Source organism: Triturus cristatus, chromosome 6, assembly GCF_964204655.1.
Source record: "Triturus cristatus chromosome 6, aTriCri1.1, whole genome shotgun sequence".
NCBI lineage: Eukaryota > Metazoa > Chordata > Amphibia > Caudata > Salamandridae > Triturus > Triturus cristatus.
In genome coordinates this window covers 584,277,974-584,302,333 of record NC_140589.1, presented here as the reverse complement: position 1 = coordinate 584,302,333, position 24,360 = coordinate 584,277,974, and the positions used below count along the sequence as shown (strand labels likewise).

At 46.7% G+C, this 24,360-nt stretch overlaps 1 protein-coding gene across 3 annotated transcripts in view; it reads right to left on the bottom strand.

Annotated features, from left to right (window-relative positions):
• DOP1A (DOP1 leucine zipper like protein A) overlaps positions 1-24,360 on the bottom strand; it is a 1,047,530-nt gene that overhangs the window by 417,121 nt on the left and 606,049 nt on the right. For all 3 annotated transcript variants that reach the window (XR_014963003.1, XM_085611023.1, XM_085611022.1), the window contains one exon: positions 24,192-24,303. Coding sequence is in view for 2 of the 3 variants with exons in the window: in XM_085611023.1 (XP_085467149.1) it covers positions 24,192-24,303 (112 nt within the window). In the remaining variant the exon portion in view is untranslated. The remainder of the gene's footprint in view (positions 1-24,191; positions 24,304-24,360) is intronic.

The following is a 24,360-nucleotide window of genomic DNA, read 5'->3' as shown; positions in this document are numbered from 1 at the left end:
AAAGAAAGGCATCCATGGTGGAGGATGATTGGAGGAAGCTGAGGCCTCCCTTTGAGGACACTCACTTCAGTACTCCATCTCAACACCAGCCTTTTACTTTGCCAAGACACACCAAAGGTAGAGATTCCCTATGGTGGAGACCCTCTGATACCTTTAGGGTGAGGGATTGCTTAGTGGACCATGAGACAGGGGGTAACCATGCCAGTGCTGGTTCCTCCTTATATGGCCACTTGGGCAATATAGGCTTACCTGGTCAAGGTCAGCCTTATCTCCCTTCGTTTGGGGGGGGGTTGTGTAGGAAGGTGGATATCTGACTATGGTTACCCCCAAATTTTTGCCTAGTGTCTAGCTGGTTTTTCGACTTAGTTGGCCTGAGATCCTGCCATTCAGGACCTCAGCCCATCTGCTCTCTCTTTAAAATGGACTCCATGTACCCTAGGTACATACCCAATTGGTTGGATCACCCTGTCAGCCCCTGTACCAGTGTACACTAGGTACCCAGGGCATTGGTGTATCTAAGGCCTGCCAGGGGCTGAAGCATGTATTATGCCACCCCAGGCTTGGCCTAACAAATTTGACACAACTGGCTGATCACTCAGCTGGGGTAAGTTGGTGTAACCACCTCTTACTTAGGTGTAGTATACCTATACCTAACCTTAAATGGGACACCTGGTAACCTATAAGTCACTCCTATGGCAGGCCTTAACAATCCTGAAGGCAGAGTGCTTGGTTCCATGTGAGATGGTGCTCTGGCATGAGCTGAGCCTGTCTGCAGTGGTCGGAACAACTTCCTTCTACTGTTTCCAGATATCGTCATACCATATACTCTTAAGTGCATTATGAACCTCGCGGTTAAATGCTAACTTTGGTTTGGCTTTATCAAAACATGTCGAGTAAGGTGTCATACGAATTGGAATACTAACCCCTCGCCAATTCTGGCGACGGGGTTAGCATTCCACCCTTCTAGAGGGACACGACATGTACAGTACCTGAAACCCGGGTAAAATCAGACATAGCCTCAGCTCCACAAAATGGATGCTGCCACCACAGACACAAGTCTGCCCTCCTGCTGCTGGGAGTCCTTCCAGCTTGGGAGGTGTGGACAAAGGGTTTCCTGCCAGGGGAGGTGCGTGCACCACCCCAGACAGGATTTTGTGTATTGGTCAGGTAGGGCTTGAAAGAAACCAGACATGCCTGAGGCTCACAAGGAGCCTCGGTGCATATGCCAGTTCAAACCGGTCCTGGGGCACACCAGTCCCGGGCCTGGGGCGAACTGGACAAAGGATTGGGGGTGTAACCACCCCCCTTCATGGTCCCACCCTTAGGGAGGGACCTAGCAGGTAGTCCGGCCCCTAGAATCCGCTTAAAGGTAGGAGCTGTGTCCTAAGACTTCAGACATCCTGGAATCAACTTGAAACTAAGAAGAAGACAGGAACTTCGACGCTCTGCCGCACAGAGGACTGAAGCCAATCTCCCCTGTGGTCAGGGAGTGACCACCTTGCTAACGCAAGCACCATCCAGCGAATCAACGTCTGCTTTGCCGCCGCCTCCCGCCGGAGCCCGAGCCCAGAGACTGACAAGACCTGGACCTCCAGACCTCTCACCGCCCGATCCACAGTCCCTGAGAAGAGGAGACCCGTGGAGGCACCGAGACACGTGGAGCCAGCCATCTTGAAAAGACCACGACAAGCTGCAAGCGCAACAACCGAGGCTCTCTCCAAGTTGTGCTTTGGGATCTGAGAAGCCCAACACCCGAGCAGCATCTGCACCAAAGGTGAGCCCTCCAGCATCTCCACGATCTGCGTGGGGCCCTTCTGCATTTTGCCACTCAACGCGCCTAACCGGTTGCTGGCCCGCTGGCTAGTGGCCATCTTGGCGACGAACTTCAAGAAATACACCACTGGTCTGGTTGCTCCAGACTGGCCCTTGCTCCCCTCCAAAGGAGCAATCCCTCTGACCTTGCTGGTCAGAACCATCAGCTTATTTCGTTTTCCACAACAATTGCTTTTGCCAAGGCTTGTTTGCTTCGATCAAGTCGCCGACACCGCCGACAGCGAGAGCCTGCGTGGGACAGCTCGTGAACCGACTCCTGGACGTCGTCGACCTTCAGGGACCACGTGGCTGCAGAGACAAGCTACACCTTTCTTCCTGTTTGCACCCGACATCGCCTGGTACCCACCTGGTGCCACGCTGGTCACTGGCTAGTGACTGTGAACACTGTCCCCTCTGCTTACAGGTCTTCAACATCTCCGATCCACTCTTGGATCCACTGCATCTCTTCCGGACCGGTCGCCTGCAGCATCTTTGTTCACAGGCTCCATTGAACAGATAGAAGAAACCCGACGCACTTCGACGCCTATGCACCCGCTTCCTGTGGGTGAGGTAAAGCTGGCACTCCGGTGCCCAAGTGTAGAGAATCATCTCTAGTGTCTGTGTTTCCAATCTTAAGTTCCTAGTCCATCCGGAAGATCCTCTTTGCAGTAACTTTGTACTTTTTACGCACCCATTGAAAACCTATGGGAGCTCGCGTGTGACTATTTGCTCTGCACACGCAACCCGTGGCCCTCCTGGTCACTAACTGAAGTTAGCTCCTTGTAGGCCCAGCGATTCTAGAGGCCCTAGGCCTTTTCCCTTTTCTGTTCGTGGTACTTATACCACTATTTTAGTATATGGTTTGAGCGGCCACCAGGGCCTATCCATATAAAGTGCAACTTCTGTGTATTCTACTGTAATCTTGTTTGACGATTTGTGCTCCTGTGCTCACAAAGAGACTAGGGGTTACTTTGATAAATAAATACATATATATTTTGAATATATATCTGTGTGGTGTCCTTTCATTGGTATAAAAGGGGGTTGCATTTGGTAAAACAGCTTGCTTAACACGTTTCACGAGTTTAGCCTCAAAGACTGGTTAGCCTACGCTACCACTAGGGCAGCTAGTCCGAAAAGGTTGACTTACAACCACACCATAAGGGTTGCTTGGCATGGTACAAGGTGGTCACTTTAACTAGTGAAAATCATATACCAGGAGAGAGATAGAGATAGAGATAGAGATAGAGATAGAGATAGAGATAGAGATAGAGATAGAGATAGAGATAGAGATAGAGATAGAGATAGAGATAGAGAGAGAGAGAGAGAGAGACTGCAAAGTAGAGGGAAGAGGGAGGGGATACATAACAGGTAACTGTGCAATATGTTTCAATACTGTCAAAGGGTTCTGGTGACATCATAAACTGCCAGGCCATAGGCTTGCCTTTTCCTTTTTATTGAAGCAGAAAGTAATGAGAATAAATATTTTACACAATATTTAGCATACATCTATGTTTTGTGATGCTTTGCCAATCTCACTAGTGTTTTGTGATGCTTCCCCTACCAGAATGATGTACAGAAGAGGGGAAAGGGAGGGCTCACGGTTTACCTCCTGCAAAAGGTCTCCCTGTAGCAGCCAATGTTTGTTGTTGGCTACCTCAGGCTTGTGAAGAATTGTTATGCTGATATAACTTTTGCTGTTGTAGCTGGTGCTTTTGAGACCATTGAAGAGTTTGAACTCTCTGTGGGAAGTATAGGAGATCATATTCTATCATGCTTCCTGTACTCCTTTTTCTTTTCTAGACCTACAGCTTCCATGATCTCCATATCAGTCTTCATCGGCTGCATCTCCTCACCAGTGTGAAGAATAAACAATTATGGTACCAGAAAAAATATGGTTTAAAATGCACTTCTGCACTACAAGCATTAGGCAAGTGAGCCTTAGATATGATGATTGTCGGATGGTAAAACATGGCAGTAACCATGAGCAGCAATGCTAGAGGAATCTGCAGCAGCACTAGTGATCTGGTTTGAGACCACCATTCCTTCTAGTAGTACCTTCTGAAGAGCTCCTCTGTTATCACAAAGAGCTCTGTCAGAGAAATATTGCAATGACTCCAAAACAGGCCTGGCTTATCTGCCAAGTAGAGCTTCTTTCTCTTTACAGAATCTAGGTTTGCTCTTCTTTTTAAGAGAAACTGTTGAAGTAAAGTAGTTGAGTGTTACTTTCATGCTACCAAATCAATTAGAGAATCTGGATGCAGAGCTAATGAAAAAATTATCCTGATTCTTGCAGCAGCAGCTTTAATGGAAGGTGATGTCAGGAAGAGCTCCAGGGCAAATTCCATAAACACAGAAACAGAGGACGACATGGTCTAGCTGTATAGCAGTGACAAAGCGTTCCAAAAATGACTGAAACTGTTGTTGAAACCATAGGCAGAGGAATATTTAATTTTTGCTGCTCCCCACACTAGATCACAAAAAAACAGTTAGGATTTGAGAGTGTCTACAGTAGAATAAAAAGAAAGTAAAAGATCGTAGAAGATCTGGAAGTGATGTGCAGTGGTGTAAGTTGTTTGTAACGGGAGTGCGACCTCTAGCTTAAATGAAAATGGCTGGAGTTGTGTCTGCAACACTGAGATAGAGTGTGTAATTTCCTTCTTGGCACAGTTTTACTCACTAGTCTCACCCGAGAAGATGGCATCTAGAAGTTGTGCTAGGAGGTCGGTTGCTGACAAAGTTGCAACTGGCTCAATTCGCACTGATGCAGGTGGCAATGACCCAGTAGGTACTGGCACAGCTGGCACAGATGCTGGTGGTGGTGGTGATATGTGTCTGGAAGAAGATGTAACAGGCAATAAAGATGAGAGATTCAATGGTGATACATCATATAAAGGAGACTATGACTAGGAATCTTCCTCCTCTTAAGCTTCCTAACCCATTCTGCAGAACAATTCAGCCAGATCAATGCTGTAGATAGTGCTGAATGTCTTGACACAGAGAACTCCTTCGATGTTGATAGCCTTGGTGCCTTCAGCGTCAATCCTGCTCTTAACGGCAAAAAGGTGCCAACTGTCCCTGTCCTTTATGTCGGCTGGGAACAATAATGTTTTCCATTCCTGGATGTTTCTCTAAATCTCCCTCCTTATAGTCCTTAAAGTCCTTGGAGTCCTTAAAGAAAGAGGACCAAGCTTTGGTAGATGAAAACCCCCTATCTGTTCCCTTCAGATCTCCCTGATGTTGACTTTGCCACCTGCACTAGTCCTCTTAAATCTCATGGAGGCCTATCTTCTTCCTATCCTTGGGAGTTCTTCTTGACACCTTCTGCAAGTGGAGAAACCTCTGCACGTGATGGAAATAAGAGGCAGACTAATGTTAGAGCTAATTCTCACTTATTAACTAATGACTACTTAGTGGCATGAATGATGTGCATTTGTGTTTTCCTTACATTGAGCAAACCAGGCCCTAACTCCATTTTCAAACTAAAATGTGACCATGTTTTCATTCTTTTTTTTAACTTGTTTTTATTAGCATTTTCCATAGAAAATTAAAAAAAACACCAATACAAATAAACATTGCTATGCTATGGTATGTGGATTTCTAAAGCACATGGATACCCGTAGGATTCCCAGCGCTAGCTAAGACATAGCGTTGCATCGGGACAAGTTGCAAAATATAGGAGGGTTATTAACTTGGATATAGCGATGCTTTTAGCCGTTTTTGTCTGAACTGTGTTTCGTTGTTTCAGCTTCTCCCTCTTTGATGGTTGCAGCCTTTCCAGCAAATACAGTCCTTGATGGATATGTCTCAGTGGCTGAAGGGCTGCTGTCGGACAGCAGGTGACCTGTACTTGAATGGTGGCTTCCTTACAATGGGGAGCGTGTTCCAAAATCTGAGGTTGAAATATGAAAAGGACCTACCGCCCCATTTGGCCTTGTGAATTCTAGGTACCTTCAAGAATTGACCTGTAGAGGATCTTAAAGCCCTACGAGGGGGTGTATGGTGCCAGACAGTATTTTAAATGTTATCCTTGCTTCAATGGGGAGCCAGTGCAAAGAAACTAGAGCATTGTTTGCTGAGGACCATGTATAGGATCCTTGCTGCTGCATTTTGGACAACCTGGAGCCTTTTGATGACATATTTGGGGGAGTCTATTTATTGAGAGTTCCCTTAGTTTCATTGGAAAAGAGCAAGCAACTGTACCACAACTCTTCTGGACACACTCAGAAAAAAGTCTAGGATTTAGTGTGTTCTGAGGGTGCCAAAACAACTTGACGCAAGTTTTTGGGCCTGTGCATCCATGGAGAGGGACTTGTCCAGCCACATCCCAAGGCGTTTGCTATGGGAGGAGGGGATTGGTGGATTGCCCAAACATTCTGACCACTCTATAGGTGGTTGGGAATCTGGTCTCTCCCCAAGAATCATCAGCTCAGTTTTTTCCCTGTTCAGTTTTAAGCGGCAGTTCGCCATCCACTTGGATACTTTTTTCCAATCAGGGAGACAGCTGATGGGACTGTGAGTCTTTTCCAGGGATGAGGGAGATGATCAATTGTGAGTAGTGGGCATATGATACTGTTGACAGCCCAAACCCTTGAACAATATCTGCCAATGAGTGCATGTACAAGTTAAAAAGTGTGGGGATGAGGGTCGAGCATTGCAGCAATAATAGATACAAAGACTGATTCAGAATCAAAATGCTGATGAGATGTCTCGCGGAGCGCCCACAGGGTAAGGTTTATCACCCCCATATCAACAACAATATTCAGACTGTTCAAATCACAGTAGGGCCCACCCGGACTTCCAGGCCCATCACACACCAAGACTACCAGTCCTCTCCCCACCAGATTGAGCATTGCCCTCGTTGGACATCCTATACACATGTGTAAGTAGGCACCAGTAACAGCGCAGGGGGAGATCTCTGGTGAACCTCATTCGTCTTGGTCATCTCAATCAAGCATTCCACCATCTCTCCACAGAGTTCCATATCCTGCTCTGCATTCTCATCTGTCCACACTCGCATCAACAAGATTCCTCAGCAACCCGACCACTCACTGAGATCTGACAGACATTTGTGCCATAGTGGTGGTGTGGAGGCTATCCAATGTTTCGCTATGTGCCTCAGGACTAACACTAACCCCAGCAGTACAAATCATTGACCCATTTTCCTACCCGTTTTTGGGAGAAGCAAGGCCAGAGAAGTCAATGATGGACTATCCTATCTAGTTTGGTGTCCGTGACCTCTCTGAGCGTCTGCGTCTCTCTTTCCTGGTAAGCATCCAAATGTGGGAAACTGCACGTCATATGGAGAAAATGAGCCGGGGACATAGTACATCTAGGGCACGCATCAGCGCGAGAAGGAAAAATCCTATGCAACTGATGCGGGGTGAAATATGCCTTGTGCAGATAATAAAACTGCGTAAGCTTAAAGCATGCATTATTGGCAATGTCCTTCACCTGGACACGGGTATGCTTCCATTCGGGGTCTGTAAGAGTCTCTTCTAGATCCGCTGACCAGCCAGCCAGGCAAGGTCCCATATCTTTGTATCTATCGCCCTTCAGTGTGACAAACAACCAGGAAATGAGACCCCTATGCTCTGCCGGATCCAGCAAGACACCAAGCGTGCACGACTCCTCCAGCTCCTTGGGAAAGGCAGACCAGATCTCATCGGACCGTGCAGGAGAACATGGCATATGGGAGAAACTGGCTTGGTGCTACAGGTCACCAGCTGTCTGACAGCAGCCCTCCAGCCACTGAGACATATCCATCAAGGACTGTATTTACTGGAAAGGCCGCAACCACCAAAGCGGGAGAAGCGTAGCATACGGTGCTCTACGCAAAACCCACCTCACCACCTATTCCCAGGCCACAGCAACCTGCTTCACAGTGAGGGGGCAGTCCACCGGCACTCCAGTGACACTAATAAGTAGCTTGGGGAGATCACTCTCATCCACCAAGCCGAACAATAGGCGTTTCTCCCAGTTGGGGCTGCCAGCACACCACAAGGCTGCATATTGAAGGAGCCCTGCCAAAGAATAGAGCTGCAAATCCGTGAGACTTAGCCTGACCTCATCAGGGTCCTATTTCAATATATCCAATTTGACCCGGCTCATCTTACCAGCCCACACCAAGGACACCAACAAACTATTGAGCTCCATAAGCATTGTCTGCAGTAAGTCGAAGAAGGAATTCTGCACCATTTACAGGCAGTGGGGGAAAAAGCCCCATCTTGCTCAGGGATACCCTGACCATCACCTAGATCGGGAATGTATTCCAAAACCAAACCGAAGTTTGTAGACCATTGATTCCCCTTCTCGATGATCAGGTCATACTGGGTTCATGAGCCGTGAGCAATCTGCATGCCTGAATATTAAAATTGCACCGTCTCCCAGGGTAGACCTGCCTTCAGAAGCTCCTTCCTCTAACGCCCCACCAGGCCTGCCAACGGGAACAGCACAATCTTGAGTCTATTGACTCGTAAACCGGAAGCCCTCACAAAGTCCTCCAACACCGCCAGCAATACCGGATTCGAATCCCCCAGTCTGCAAAGGTATAGGAGAGTGTCGTTAGCATACATCGACACAGTATGCACCACGCTTCCGATTCGTACACCCCTTTCTGCCAGATCTTGCCATAGGCACACAGCCAGGTGCTCCATTGCCAGGGCGCAGAGGATTGGGAATAGGGAAGACATCCCTGCCTTGTACCCTTCCCAACACAAAAGGCCTCGGACACCACCCTACCTGTCAGCACCCGCGCTGTGGGGCCGGCATACAGAAGGCACACCCAGGACAGCCCACAGTACTGCAACACCTCCCACAGCTACTCTCAAACTAGGGTGTCGAAGGTCTTCTCGATGTCCAGTGCCACCAGAGCCACATCCATTTCTATCCCTCGAATCGAGTGCATCACATGGGACAACCGTCTAAGATTCATATGGTTACCGCTCCTCAGCAGGAACCCACACTGATCGTTCTCCAGCAGGCTAGACACTACCATCCGCAGCCTCATGAACAGTGCCCTGGAAATGATCTTTGTGTATACGTCCAACATGGAGAGTGGCCGATATGACCCGGGGTCACTTGGGTCCTTGCTTGACTTAGGCAGCCTCACAATAAGCGCCTCGCGCATAGGTGCTGGCAGTGCGTCATGGCGCCAAGCTTCCAGGAGCATCTTCCGGAGTTTGGGGACCAGTAAAGTGAAGTTAGTTTGGTAATATTCCACCGGCAAGCCGTTGGGCTGGGGCTTTCACAATGGGCGATATCACGTAGGTCTACTCTGAGGTCCTCATCTCGAAGTTCTGCTTCCAGGTTCTCCCTTTGCCCTTCCATAAGCGAGGGCACCGCCACCCTGTCTAAAAAGCTCCCTACCGCTTGACTCGTATCAATCAACAGCGCCTCGTATACACCCACCAGATGGTCACACAATAGTGCATTAATGCCCAACTGTCCGACCACTGTTGTTCCGTCCACCCGATACAAGGATAAAATCAATGGGGGGCAGTTCCAGTTTAAGGAGCCACATCAGCAGGCGCCCCAGGTTTGTACCCCTCTCGATGTAATCGCTGTCAATATCCTTCCTGGCATAACGATCTAACCTGTCCCATATATTAGCCACAGTGCGCTGAGCTGCTATCTGTACACCACCCACTGTTCCCTGCCTTCCAGCCTGCTGCTGTGGGCTGGTCAGGTTCCCCTTCACCTGTAGGAGATCCCTCTCCAGCCTCCACCAAGGACCACATATGGCTTTCACCCCTCACAACCACTTTAAAGGTATCCCTTGCTGTACTCCACAGTTGGGTAGAAATCCGGTTGGCGTCAAAATACCTCTGCAAGACCGACTGGATCTCCTCTATGTAGATTGGATCTCCCAGTTCCTCAGGACAGAGTCGCCATAATGGGATCCTGGGGTGGTGTCTCCCCACTCTGTATTCCAGTAATAATGGTGCATGATCCGACAGGAATCGCACCAATTACCGGGCTCCCAACACACTGGCAGCACAATCTTCCAACACCGAAAATCAGTCTAGATGGCTGTACGCACCATGGGCAGAGGTGAAACAGGAGAAGTCCTCACACCTGGATAGAGTTCCTGCCAGATATCTTTGCAGGTCAACAAAGACATCGACACCTTAAGCCCAGCAGTCATACGTGGATTGGCCTCAAAGCGGGCAGGGCATCTATCTAGCTGCCCATCAAGCACACAATTAAAATCTCCCACCCAAATAATGGGCATCCCCCACATGTGGAATTTGCACCTCCTCCAGTGTGCTCAAAAAATCCCCATCATCCACATTTGGGGTGTACACATGCAAAAAAAACATCTCCACTCAATCAAACAACCCATGGACCAGGACATATCTGCCCTCAATGTCAGCCAAGTAAACAAGAAGGTGGAACAAACCTGTGGGGCCATCCATATAGAACCCCCCCCTCTCATAACTGGAGTAAGCCCTGGAGAACAAGCGGCCTTTCCACTTTTCCAGTAACTTCTGTGCCTTCCCATCCATTAAGTGCGTTTCTTGGAGCATCACTATGTATACCCCCATCCTTCTCAAATAGGAATTCACCCTGTAGTGCTTAACAAAGATGTTCAGGCCCGCCCTGGGTAAACACAAACAAATGCAAACCGTGTCCCCCCACCCATGCTTGAACTCTTCCCTCACCTTGAATTGGCAATTACTTTGCGGAAGTAAGTGAAAGAACCCCACAGCTAAACACATAGGGCTTTATTATGACTTTGGAGATCTTGAAGCGGGCTGCCACTTCAGTTCCCCACTCCAAGACCGACAAACCCATGAGACTGCCTGCCAGATTTCGGCAAGGATCCAGGTTGGGTGGTCCTGTGACAACTGGGCCATGGCGGTGAGCCTTAGCAAGCCACAGCAATGGGAACACCATGGCAGATTCCTCCATGGCATGGATTGTGAAGTCTATGCTGTGCGGGAACAGGGGATGCATGAAGACATGCCCCCCTGCATGCATCCCCTGGCGCAGAGGCACCAGAGGGCCCTGAAGGACCCCCTTAGTTTCTTCATCGCCACACTTTTCGCCACACTTTTCATGGTGGGCTCACCGCCATGAAAACTATGGTGGTGATGAAACTCGTAATATGCTTAGTGGTGCCACAGCAACACCACCAGCATATTGCGGCCTCAGACCGTTGCGCTACCTCCGAGGAATTGAAGAGCCCCGGTGGTAGCAGTGGTCCAGTACCGGTCCGACCGTCATAGTCAAAATATGGCAGGTGGACCGCCAGTCTGGTGATCCACGGACCACCACAACTACAGCAATCCAGTGGACCACCGTAGTCATAATAAGGTCCTTAAACACCTTAAACACTATCATGGGGCCAGTTGCGCCTCCGGGCCAGTCCAAGCAGACCAACCCAATGAACACCCTGACCCCGAACAATAGAAAAAGTTACGTACCTTCGGTAATGCCTTATCTGGTAGAGACATAGTCTATGCGCAGAGTCCTTACCATAGAATTCTCCCCAGGCACCAGACTGGATCCGCAAATCTTTTTAGCAGTACCCCTGTGCGTCAGCAGAGGGCATCATGTGCCTCCATACTGACGCCATCCACGTATGCAACGTCACTGAAGTCCATATAAGCCTCTCCCCGACGCACTGATGTCAGTTTCTTCTATGACTATTTACCGTGGCAAAACGCAGAGCCATCAAGATAAATTTGAAGTAATAATTACGAAGTCGAAATGATAAGGCGTTACCGAAGTTATGTACCTTCTTTAACTGATAGAGACGTCTAGCCGCAGATTACTTACCTTAGAATAGATACCCAAGCAATACCATCCCCGGAGAAGGAGCTGCAAACTGATCGTACTAAAAATCCCTGAATAGAACTAGCCGGTCTATAATAAGATAGACGAGACCAGACGCTCTTAGGAAATTTTGGTGAGCAAAAGCATACACTTCCCCCTAATAACTGAGGAATGAACCACATGGAAGCAAGTCATAAAGACGATGAAAAGCATGGGAACAGTTACCCATGCCAGAGGAAATGAAATGTGTCCATAGAAAACATACAATATAAATACAATACCAAGTCGCTCCCAAGGTGGGATCTGACCCATGGCTAGCCGTGACTTAGGAACCCAAAAGCAACAGTACAGTGCCACTCAGCTATAGGGCCTTGAATTAGAAAACCGATATGTCAGTCAAACGTACTCCGCAAAACACAGAGAAAATGGGCTCAAGAGCCGAACCCATGAGGAGCTGGGGATCGGAGACAAGAACAAGTACTGACAAGCGCAATGCTTGTATTAAGAAAAAAGTCCCAGAGACAAACGGCACCGATGGGATCATTCAACGCGCAGAACCCATAGAGGTGGAAAAAAGAGCTAGTGCATATACAGCGACAAAGTGAAGATGAGACTGTAAGATAAGAATGAAGGGTACATCCACGTAAGCTATACGTAGGCCCTGTTTATGAAATGTAGCACAACACTTTTGCACTAATATATATATATATATATATATATATATATATATATATATATATATATATATATATATATATATACACACACACACACACACATGTGTATATATATATATATATATATGTATCACCAACAATCCCGATAAAGGAGAAGGCTGTCAGATAGGGCGGTCCGAGTTGGGGTAATCGGCAGCCCCAGTTATAAAAGCTCCAAACTTTACTTGTACGAAAGTAAACACGGACTCCCAGGAGATATGCAGTTCTAAAGCTTGTTTAATAGACTTCACACAACACAACGCGTTTCAGCTTTCGCCTTGTTCACGCTAAAGAAAATATTGTTTCAATAAAGTTAAATACAATTCATTAGGCGCAAAATAAACAACAGACTCATCTCAACCACATAATGTTACAGGGAAATGGTAACGTGGCGGCCATCTTAGCCTAGTACAAAATTCATTCAAAGAGGCTTGCAATGTAAAATAACATTACAAAAAGGTTTAAATGAAAAATGGCAATGATAGAATTCGCTTGTCACAACTTGATGATATATTCAGTAAATGTAATTGTACAGCGTAAGTCGCACCCCACACGCTATAAATAGCAAAAAAATATATAGGCATGTGCATACATAGTCCCTTAAGCGATGTACAAAATTATAGCCCTAGTGGGCATATCACAAATGCTAAACCACCGCAGTCATGAATACTTCATATACAAAATTATTGGCCTGATTGACAGATCTCTATTGCTATAAAAGCTAGGGTCATCAGTGTGCAAACTCATCCTAAACATAGAGCCCAAGTGGGCAAATTAGAGAAGTACAGTACTGTAATCAATTCAGTTAAGAGTGAATCAAATCTCAAGTTCGGCAAGGGCCTCAGCATGATAATGATACCAATCCCTGAAAAATATAATAAAACAAAACAAAAGCAAATTTTAGTATAACATGATTCTAGCCACAGTGAATACAATATAAAAAATGACAGTTTAATTATGCAAATGTACAGATAACTCTTCACTCGAGTTCAACCCTTTAGGGAACATCGTATCGAAGTCCACAATAAATCTGGACTCCAATTGTCTCAGATGGAGTAATTTGTTCCCTCCACGTACAGTATCCATAACAGCATCTAATACCACCATTTTAAGCAGTCGTTCATTTTGAGCATGTAGCTCGAAAAAATGGCGTGCCACTGGGTATTGTTTATTGTTATGGCGTAATGCCCTTACATGTTCTAGCACTCTTTTTTTTGCACGGTGAATGGTGCTGCCAATATATGCCTTGTTGCAAGGACATATTAGTGCATAAACACAGTACATAGTGTTACAAGTGAGGGCTTTTTTGATGGTAAACTTTTTGCTCATGCTGGAAAATTGTACCTCTGTACAATCCACACTATATCTACAAGCCTTGCAGTTTTTACAACAGTGAAATCCTGGCCTGCCAATACTCTTTGAAGTAGTGTCACTAGTAATTACATTAGGACTTAACTCATCCCTCAAAGAATTGCTTCTCTTAAAAGTGACTTGCGGATGGTTCGTCAAATGTTTCTTGAGATGATTGTCAGTCAGCAGAACATGCCAATGTTTATCCAGAACACGGCGCAAGTCATGCGCCTGTCCTGAGTATGTGGTGATAAAACAAAGGCTTTCCATTTCTGATGTTCGTTGTGCTGGATGTAACAACTCATTCCGTGCAATGGCATCAACTTTTTTGCACGCTTCTTTAATGGTCTGTGACTGATAACCTCTGTCTCTAAAGCGTTGCACCATGTTAGCTTTTTCATTTAGGTAGCTGCTCTCTGTACTGCAAGTGCGCTTGGCGCGTAATAATTCCCCATATGGGATGCTGCATATCAATTTGCGAGGGTGGGAACTGGATGCACTTAAAATGCTGTTACCGGCGGTCTTTTTACGGTAAAGATGTGTATGTATAGTTTGATCACTGATCTCCACCCTAACATCTAGGAACTCAACAGAGGTCCTACTGGCATGTTTGGTGAAGACCAGATTATATGGGTTGTCATTTAATTTATTTAACAACTGCACTGGCAGAGTCTAGGTCACCCTTCCAAATTAAAAAGATGTCGTCAATATATCGGAGCCACAAGACACAGTTGGAAAATTCTTCCAGCTGCGAGGCCACCCACTCCTCCCACCAGCCCATGACAAGATTGGCATAGCTGGGGGCGAAGCAGGTGCCCATCGCTGTGCCCTGCGACTGCCGATAGACGACATCCTCAAATTACTCCATCTGAGACAATTGGAGTCCAGATTTATTGTGGACTTCGATACGATGTTCCCTAAAGGGTTGAACTCGAGTGAAGAGTTATCTGTACATTTGCATAATTAAACTGTCATTTTTTATATTGTATTCACTGTGGCTAGAATCATGTTATACTAAAATTTGCTTTCGTTTTGTTTTATTATATTTTTCAGGGATTGGTATCATTATCATGCTGAGGCCCTTGCCGAACTTGAGATTCGATTCACTCTTAACTGAATTGATTACAGTACTGTACTTCTCTAATTTGCCCACTTGGGCTCTATGTTTAGGAGGAGTTTGCACACTGATGACCCTAGCTTTTATAGCAATAGAGATCTGTCAATCAGGCCAATAATTTTGTATATGAAGTATTCATGACTGCGGTGGTTTAGCATTTGTGATATGCCCACTAGGGCTATAATTTTGTACATCGCTTAAGGGACTATGTATGCACATGCCTATATATTTTTTTGCTATTTATAGCGTGTGGGGTGCGACTTACGCTGTACAATTACATTTACTGAATATATCATCAAGTTGTGACAAGCGAATTCTATCATTGCCATTTTTCATTTAAACCTTTTTGTAATGTTATTTTACATTGCAAGCCTCTTTGAATGAATTTTGTACTAGGCTAAGATGGCCGCCACGTTACCATTTCCCTGTAACATTATGTGGTTGAGATGAGTCGGTTGTTTATTTTGCGCCTAATGAATTGTATTTAACTTTATTGAAACAATATTTTCTTTAGCGTGAACAAGGCGAAAGCTGAAACGTGTTGTGTTGTGTGCAGTCTATTAAACAAGCTTTAGAACTGCAAATCTCCTGGGAGTCCGTGTTTACTTTCGTACAAGTAAAGTTTGGAGCTTTTATATATATATATATATATATATATATATATATATAGATACATACACATACCTAGACAGTAACCTCCATGCATATAAATATATTGGTGAAAGAAGAAGCTATCACCCCGCTAAAGCTGAAAAACATAAATAGTATGGGCTGAGTAATCAGCAATATAGTACAAACGATAAAATTATGATAGAGAGAAAAAAGAAGACTATAACTAGGCCCAGAAGCAGGCCAAGGTAAGAGAGGTTGACCCATGGACGTATCAAGCCTTATCATCCAACAGTACGCCATAGCCGACAGAGAAGAAGCCGACTGAAGATCAGACAAAGGTAAAACACATAGTCTCAAAGGGACTGAGGGCCAGATGTAGGACCATTCAGTTTTGCGGGTCATAAATTGCGATTTTTTATGACTCGCAAAATGGAATGTACTCATGTGTCTCACACACATTAGCGATTCTCAATGGTGTCGCAAATTACCTGCCTCATCGATATTCATGAGGCAGGTTGCAATTTGCAACCCATTGGGAATGGGCACTAACACAGGGATGGTGGCCTGTTAGGGAGAGCAGACCACAATGTATGTGTTTGCTTTTCAAATAAAGCAACTTTTTTTCAAATTCGGCCTGTTTTCCTTAATAGTAAAATAGGATGTGTTTAAAAGAAAAGTTTTCTTTTCATATATTGAGGGCAGGTAATAGGCCGTGGGACCACTGCCAGCTTTTTCAAAGGGCAGGCAGTGGTCCGTGGGACCACTGCCTGCTCTTAAAAAATATTTTTGCTGCCAAACACAAAGGGGACAGGGTCCCCAGAGGACTCTTTCCCGTTTGCACTGGCTTACCACCAATTTGAAATTGGTGGTAACTACAATTGTTTTGCGTCCGCATTTGCGGTCGCAAAACAATCATAAATCCCCCTGCGACTAGCTATTAGGAAGGGACGACCTTGGCATGCCCCTTTCCTGATAGCGACTCGCAAACCCTATTTTGCGAGTCAGGAATAAGTTACTGACTCGCAAAATAGGGTTTGTAAATGTTACAACCCTTTCTAGCGGTCACAAATGGCCCAATTATCCGTTTGCGACTGATTCAAACGGTCAGACATCTAGACCCAAATCCCCACAAGGATAACAATTCAAAAATGTAACCAAGCAATGAAAGCTAAGCAACAGAAGAGATGCAAGCTAATGAAGAACAAAAATTGTTGATTAGAGGAAAAAATGTTCCACAGGAACTTGGGGGACATCCAAAATACTGAAAGTATAAGGGCAACACTCCTACAGCCCTGATTACACCAAGGTACATGGGTGAAGAACACCCAGGATTGAGTTAAATAAGTGAAATACACAATAGAGGTGATATTCTTTATGAAGAAGAAACCCAGCACTAAAAGCTAATGCATATGTGTAATAACTAACCCTTGAGGGTAGAATATTAAGACACCATACAGAACAAAATGAAAAGAGTTGTCCATAGAGAGAGCTACCAAAGGGGACAAGCTAGCCAACAAGGAAACTAAGTCCAAGAGGACGAAACCAAAATGTTCTAGGAACAGTTTAAAGTAACAAGTAATTCATCAAAAGGCGGATGAACCATTATCACACAAAAAGGGACCACATAGTGTCTTTGCAAGGATAACACAGTAGATGTCTTGATGCCAAGCATGTATGAACTCCAAAAAAGGAGGTGTTTGTGGCAATAAGAGAAAAAGACTTGCCTGTAGGGAATAAGTGAGTATGAGAGATGTCCTGACAGGAAATGTCAGTTCAAGGACAGCAAGACTGGAGTAGAAAAAAGTCAGCACTTCACTACTACCACACAGGTAAAGATAGTGGAGGAAACCACAAACAAGATGATCAGCAGGGCTGGGGAAGAAAACACAAAAAAAAAACACCCTTATGAAAATTAAGTGAATGAAATGTGTGTGCCAGAGTAGTCCATTAAAAGTGCACCCTGCTGAGAAAGAGCAGAAAGCTCACTAAATGAATGAAGGACAGATAGAGAAAATAATGTCCAAGCGGGAAATGATGGCCTGGCCAGTAAAGTGGACAACAGTCCACTTAGGGACTCCTGCACACTGGAGCAGTGGGGGTATGTCATCTCATTTATGAACATGAATTGCCAGGGTAAAAAGTTCCAGCAGTTAAGATGCGAGTCAGAGCTCATAAGCTCTAGACCACAAGTGGCTCTGATAATAGTGCGGAACGATAATCTGTCATCGACAGTCTAAGAAGAATAGAAATAATACCTGCAGGAAGCCGGAATACAACACAGCGTTTCACCAGTAGGTGGGATAGACAGTCATGGACCCCACCACAGAATGCTCAATCAAGAAAGAAATGAAGGACAAACATCCCCCATACAAACTGAAATGGGTGGATTTAGGGAGACAGACAGGAGCAAGAGCAGAATCAAGTTTCTGTTCCACTTGGACTGTCGCAAATACGCTGCAAAGCAGAGTTAGCAAGAGCACCGAAAAGGCAGGTGCCATCAAAAGGCATGTCAAGCAAAGTGGTCTGAACAGTCTCTGAAAAAGCGGAGGTGCGCAGCCAGGCATGGCGACGTAGCACCACTGAAAAAGCCAAAGCCTGACCTACCAAATTAGTGGTATCCATCCCACAACTAATCATTAAATCAGCCACCTGTTGTCCATCATGGATCAACGGGGTAAGCTCGCTCCGGAAACGATGGCAACAGACGTACCAAAGAATCACACAATGTATGGGAAAAGTGTCCAAGAATGCAAGATTTAATAATGGAACGCAAAGCAGAACTTGTAGAGGAGAAGATATGCCTGCCACAAGCATCCTGTCTCTTGGAATCTGTGACGGAACATGAGGAAGAGAGTCAATATCATACTAGGGCGAAGCAGCCTTTACCACCAAACTATGAAGAGTAGGGTGCTGGACGAGACAAGCCGGATCACCATGGGCCGGACGGTATCTTTGAGATACAGAACGATCCACTGGCGCCCCTGTATCGGGATTAGCCCAGCTTCCAACAAAATGTCATATAGGCCTCACTATAAGTAAGCACCTGAACCACCCGTTTGGCCCTGATGGAGAACACCAATTACGGGATCAATAGATTTTTCTACAGAAGAAGAGTTAAATCCAAAATCAGAGCAACTCGCCATAGCATATCAGCTAAACACGAGCACACCTCTGTAGCAAGACCAGGAGGGGGAAAGAAGGCCAGCGGTTGGGGAAGACTCTAATTAACTAGTTTCACCCAGTTTAGTTAGCCAGCTATCCGCCACAGGAGGCTGAGCAGCATCAGATATGTGGTGCAGAAATCCTGACACGTCCCCATCACCTCCTTAACTCTGTTCCTGTTCCTCAGAAAGAAAAATGTTGGAGGGCTCCACAGAAAGCGGAAGAAGGGTGTCCAAGATAGGCGGTACCATTTGCTCCACACTTGAGGCTGACCGGCACTGAGTTGGCGACGCCTCGAAGTCGGAAAAGAGAAAGTGGCATGGTGTTGATCAGCGCCGCCAACGGAGTTGGCTGACCGGATGCAAATGCCAAAGGTGGGAACCCCAAAGGGCTGTGCACCAGCACCTAGACGGAGTTGACCATCGACCCGAGGGCCTAACTAAAGCCGATGACGAAACCCGCCAGTGTGGACAAAGTTGAGGCACCTCTCACCTCCTTTTGGCCTGAAGGCGCTCCCAGGAAAGGTGAAGACCCAAAGATGGCATGCAGAGAACAATAATATTCTCCCATCTGGGTCAGAGTCACCCAAGCTGCAGGATAGACAGGAAGGGGCGGGGTGAACTCATGCATGGAGTTCCCTCAACCGGCAAGCGGGAGGAGGCATGAAAGTTGGAATCGCTGCGCTGTGAAGTCTGGGATGACGCGACTTCGACCACCTGCATCAAGACTAACCGTGGGACGAAGATTGAGAGGGAAGTCCACGGGAATGGCCCCAGGACCAGGTCAGTGAATGGACCGTGCAGTGACTGCGAGACCCGCACCTATACAAGCTTCATCCGATGTTCCCGCAACGCCTTCAGTCGAACTAGACAACAGGAGTTGCACACCTCAGAGTCACGGTGTTCTCCCAAGCAACACATACAAATCGAGTGAGGGTCCGTGGACATTTGCCGTCCACAAGACCCACAAGGTTTGAACAAAAAAGCACACTGTTTCAACTATGAAAACGTTGAAGTAGGTCAAAAAAGGCCTAAGATAACCACTTCTACGGATCCGCATTGTAAGTGCAGAAAAGAAGAAAGTGATGTCAGCACGTCAGGGAGGGGCTTATATGGACCCTGGTGACGTTCCATACGTGGAAGACGTCAGTATGGATTCGCACAACTCCCTCTACTGACGCGCAGGGGTACAGCTGAAAATAATTCTGAATCCAGTTTGGCGCCTGAGGAGAATTCTAAGGTAAGGAATCTGCGAATAGACGTCTCTGTCAGGTACCCTACTCACTTCCCCACGCACCCCCACAACAAACAAGCACCAAGATCTCCACCCCCTCAACTCTTCACTCAGCATGCACTCAACACACCAAGAGAAAAAATAAAGAAAAGAAACAAAGACAAAGAAGAAGCACAAAACTAAATTAAGAAAGAAGAAGCGAGGCAAAGACACAGAAGTCCACCATTGCCCTTGATAGTGTGCCACTATAATGTCTGTTTTGTAGTCAACTGACACACGAAACAACACAGCGAGGACTCTGGGGCACACAACAGGAGTAACACTGTGACCTCTTCCAGGGCAAAATGTAATTTAGTGGCAAGTCAGTCGCCACAGCAGGAGCCTGCGGACTGTCCAGTGTCACCCAGAGCCCCTACAGGCCTCAACAGCAGAGTCCGAGGGCATTGCCATCTCACAGTCCAAGGAGTTACTGGCCTGTCAGGTCTGGAGTTTCCTCAGCCACCTCCGAGCCACTGTCCCTGGAAGTCACCTACGTAACTGCCTCCACCAGTACTCCTGCTTCCTCCTTCTCCAAACTTTGCTGTTCCCTATCAAGCGTGCCGTCCTGTCGGACAACCACACAAGTACTCAAGCGTGTTTCTCTCCTCTGGCTGCCACGCTCCCCTCCCCCGTCGCTCCTCACCAGCGAGAGCCAACCGACCAGCTAGATGGCCGACCGACCCTCATGGAGGACTTCTAATTTTGCGGGGAATAACAGCATGTACTTAAACCCCATGTCTCAGTTTCTCTTTCACTCCCCCAAACATTTTACCGCATCTATTGTACAGGTTGGGTAGAATTCGGGAAAATCCGAATTATGTGGTTCTATGCTCTATTCCGGCAAACCATCTGCAATATAACATCCCGCGCCCAGTAATTAATGAACTTGGCAATGATTGTTCTTGGTGGCCCCATCAGAGGTGGAGCCAGGGCCCAGTGCGCACATCCCACCACCCAGACAGGTAAGAAGTCGACATTCAAGAGTGTTTTCCGGTAGCCATTGTTAGAGAAAGAGTTCAGGGGCCGTTCTACCCCCCCAGAGGCATTGGTGGAGCCAGGGCCCGGTGCACACATCCCACCACAAAGACAGGTCAAAAGTCGGCATCCAAGAGTGTCTTCCAGAGCCATTGTTCCAGAAAGAGTTCAGGGGCCGTTGCTTCCACTCGGGAAACCCACAAACCACAAATTACAATGTGGGAGTGGCCTTCCACATCCTTCGCTCACATCTTAATCTGCTGAATTTGGGTCGTGAGAGTAGCAACTGTGGACTTGAGGGGTTTGACTTCCACCTGAAGTTTCGTAACATGTTGTTTCATCTCCAGCGATCTCTCGCCAACTTGCGCAGGTCAACTTACAACAAATTCACATCCATAGAGACCGAATCTCTCTTGGCCTGCACATTGGCACTGGAGGCCTCGATCGCCGCCAAATTTTGTGCAGCCGGCGGGCCCTGAGGGTCAGCCAGGACCCCCCCACTCCCCACCAGCAGGCCACCTCCCACGCCCATGGGCGTATATTGATCAATTTTCGTCTGCTGGGCACCCCTGGTGGCACTCTATCTTTACCCAGGTCGGATCGGGGGCTACGATGAACCCTACACACCGAAGTGCTCCCTCAGGGTCACCTACCAACTTGATGACCGATGGCAGCCATGTGTCGTCGCCGACTCGTCTCCAATTAGGCGCCCTCTGCAGTTCCAACGTGGGGGGATACAAGGTCCACCAGACCGACCTGCCAGAAGTCCAGGACAGCAAAATGACTCCCTTCACATCTGCCCTGTGGGGCCGTAAGGGGCCTAAGCACTGTCGCTAACAGTGGGAACTAAAGGTACCTCATTAGAGCAGCTGGAACTGCAACAACCGTCTGGGCAGAAGGAGACAGCGGAGCGAGCAGTTAAGTAGGGTACAGGCCATCTTCAGGCACTTCAGGCATAGACCCCAGTAGTAATCCAGACGTCATCAGGCATGACCGACCCTGTAACCACCCCTTCTAGTGAAACATAGACCCAGTCAAGTGAACACTTGCCCATGGCCAGCCATTTCTGCCGGTGAACCAGCTCAGGTCCAGCTGGAGGCGAAGGAAGAACATGCGACAACCCCCAGGAGTCGCCACAGCGCCACCTGCTGCTACACCTCATTCGCAGTGTCCTCCGCGCACCTCCAGAGCATGCAACCGGTTGGGCAGTGTGCCCAAGTGTCCCCAACGTTTTAGAGGTGACTGTTCTGGAGTCGCAGAAAGACCCTGCTGATACTGTAGCTGTGTGCTGCACTCTGAAACTGAATCAGCCGTGGCCGACAATGGATATCCTTATAGTGAAATGACCAGAAACTGCAGCATATATCCAATTTGTAGGACTTTGATCGCCGGGTGCCCATGTGCACCAGCCTCACCAGGGCAGATCATCCTGCTGCCTCGCGCAGTCACCCCTCAACAAAGTCTCAGTCTCGCCCCCCCCAGTCAGGCATGCACCACATGGACTTGTGGGCAAGGGTGGGTGTAAATCCAGGGTATGCAGGCTACCGCTGCAGTCTGACACAACAGCCAACAGTTTCCCCAGTCCATACACAGCTGCCGCGCTGCACTACAGCATTCCTCAGCGGCCAGGTCAGGAGTGTCTAGGATCTGTAAATGCGGGGAATGCTCCGCCACACCAAAACAGGCCATCGACCAGGCAGCCGCCATCTGGATACAAGGGCACAGTAGGGGGGTCGACAGCTGCCTCATTCAGTCCGCGGCCTCCTAGCCACGTCTCAGCTAAAGGAGCAGGCTGGGCCGAGAGTCTCCAGGAGCTCCAGACACAAGGAGCCTCCCCGCCATGGCCAATGGATCTGACTGCTTCCTTGACCACTGTCAGCCAGGAAAAGAGGGAGCAGCACCACACCTGGTGAGCTCCCCTATCAGGCCTGCGAGTGCCGCTGCTGATTCCGACTCATAGCTGTAGGTGCTGGCAGGGCACCTACATTACAGCTCGTCTAGCACTAGTCCCGCATGGCACTTGGAACACCAGTAGCGCTGCGGACCCCCGAAACAGCCCAGGATTCCCCACTGGCCACAGTATGTTGCACCACCACACAAAAGCGGATGTGCCACGGTTTTTGTGGTAGGATTCCGCAAGATTAAACTGCAGGGAGCTCTCAACTAAAGCTGCCTTTGGTCATCTTGCTGCCAGGCCCCCACCGTGTTTTCATTCTTACTTTCTCCACACATAGCGAAATGTGCACTGAATCATTATGTTGTCTCTCTTAAATGAGTTGCTTTCTTGGTAAGATCCAGAAGAAGACTTCATTTCACATGCTACTGGCCAAGGTTCTTCCTGCTTGAGTCTTAGTAAGTCCATTACTTTCCTTAGCCAGTCATTGGTTTATGTGTGACTATATTTTAAACTGTCACATCGGATGACATTAGGGGAAAAGAAGACTAATTATTATTCATTTAGGGGATGGTATTAGATAATGTTGCATTTTATTGTGATTTGGTGAGCCTATGTAACATTTTACTCACTTTTTGCCAACTATGTGATTTTGCTGTATTTTTTGCAATAAAAGAGGGTTCATTTTGGAGGTATGCAAGACTTTAGTCTGGGGTCTACAACTGTTTCCCTCCGATTCTTAGAGGCCAGACACACATGATTCATGCAAGACCATATTTGGTTCTTGTTATTGATTTCTGCATTTGATTCCCTTTTATGCTAATTCCCTATGAATGACTAACCATATTTTTGCCTTCTGTAATGACCCTAAACGTTTAATAAACCTTTGTGGCTCAAGAAGGTTTATTTCAACTAACTATGCTATTTGACTTGTGGACAATTTGAATCTATTTAGGAGTATGTTTCCTCAGATATTCTTGACGACAACACCGCCCCAATCCTGCTAGGTGCTTGATCTTTAAATTAACCGTTAAGATAACATCAACACTATGTTGATGGCACGTGGATCGTTCTACACCTTCTTCCTACAACAGGAAAGGCATTTAACAACGAGAGATGATATTCCTATATGAAAGAAAAATATTTTCTCTCAGAAATCAAAAATAAATACTTCTAATTTCCAAAGACGGTTCTAGCATTGGTACTTCAAGAACTGCACCAACCAATGCTTATTTTAAATGGCAGCATGTTTTATAATAAACCAGCTTCTGCTTCCAAGATAAAGAAATTATAGTTTCCAATAGTTGAAATTAGGAAAGAGGGGAAACAAAAGTAAAACAAATGAAAAAAAGATCGTATTCTATTCCACCACCACTTATTTATCAGTTGTGACATTCTTCGAAATTGATTTATAAACTGGGCTTAACAAAATGCTATACAATTGTCTTATGGCTGGTTGTTTCCAAAGCCGGCAACCTGTTACAAAACAACATGCTTCTTTTACCTGATGATATTGTGCAGACGGATCGAGCAAGCAGTGGTGAATGATTGTTGTGATTCCTTCTAGAAGAGTCAGTATCATGTCTGGGGGAATGATTGATGCCATCCAAAGAGGTCTAAAACAAGAAAAACATACGACATGCGGTACTCAGTCAAACGCACAGAACATAAAA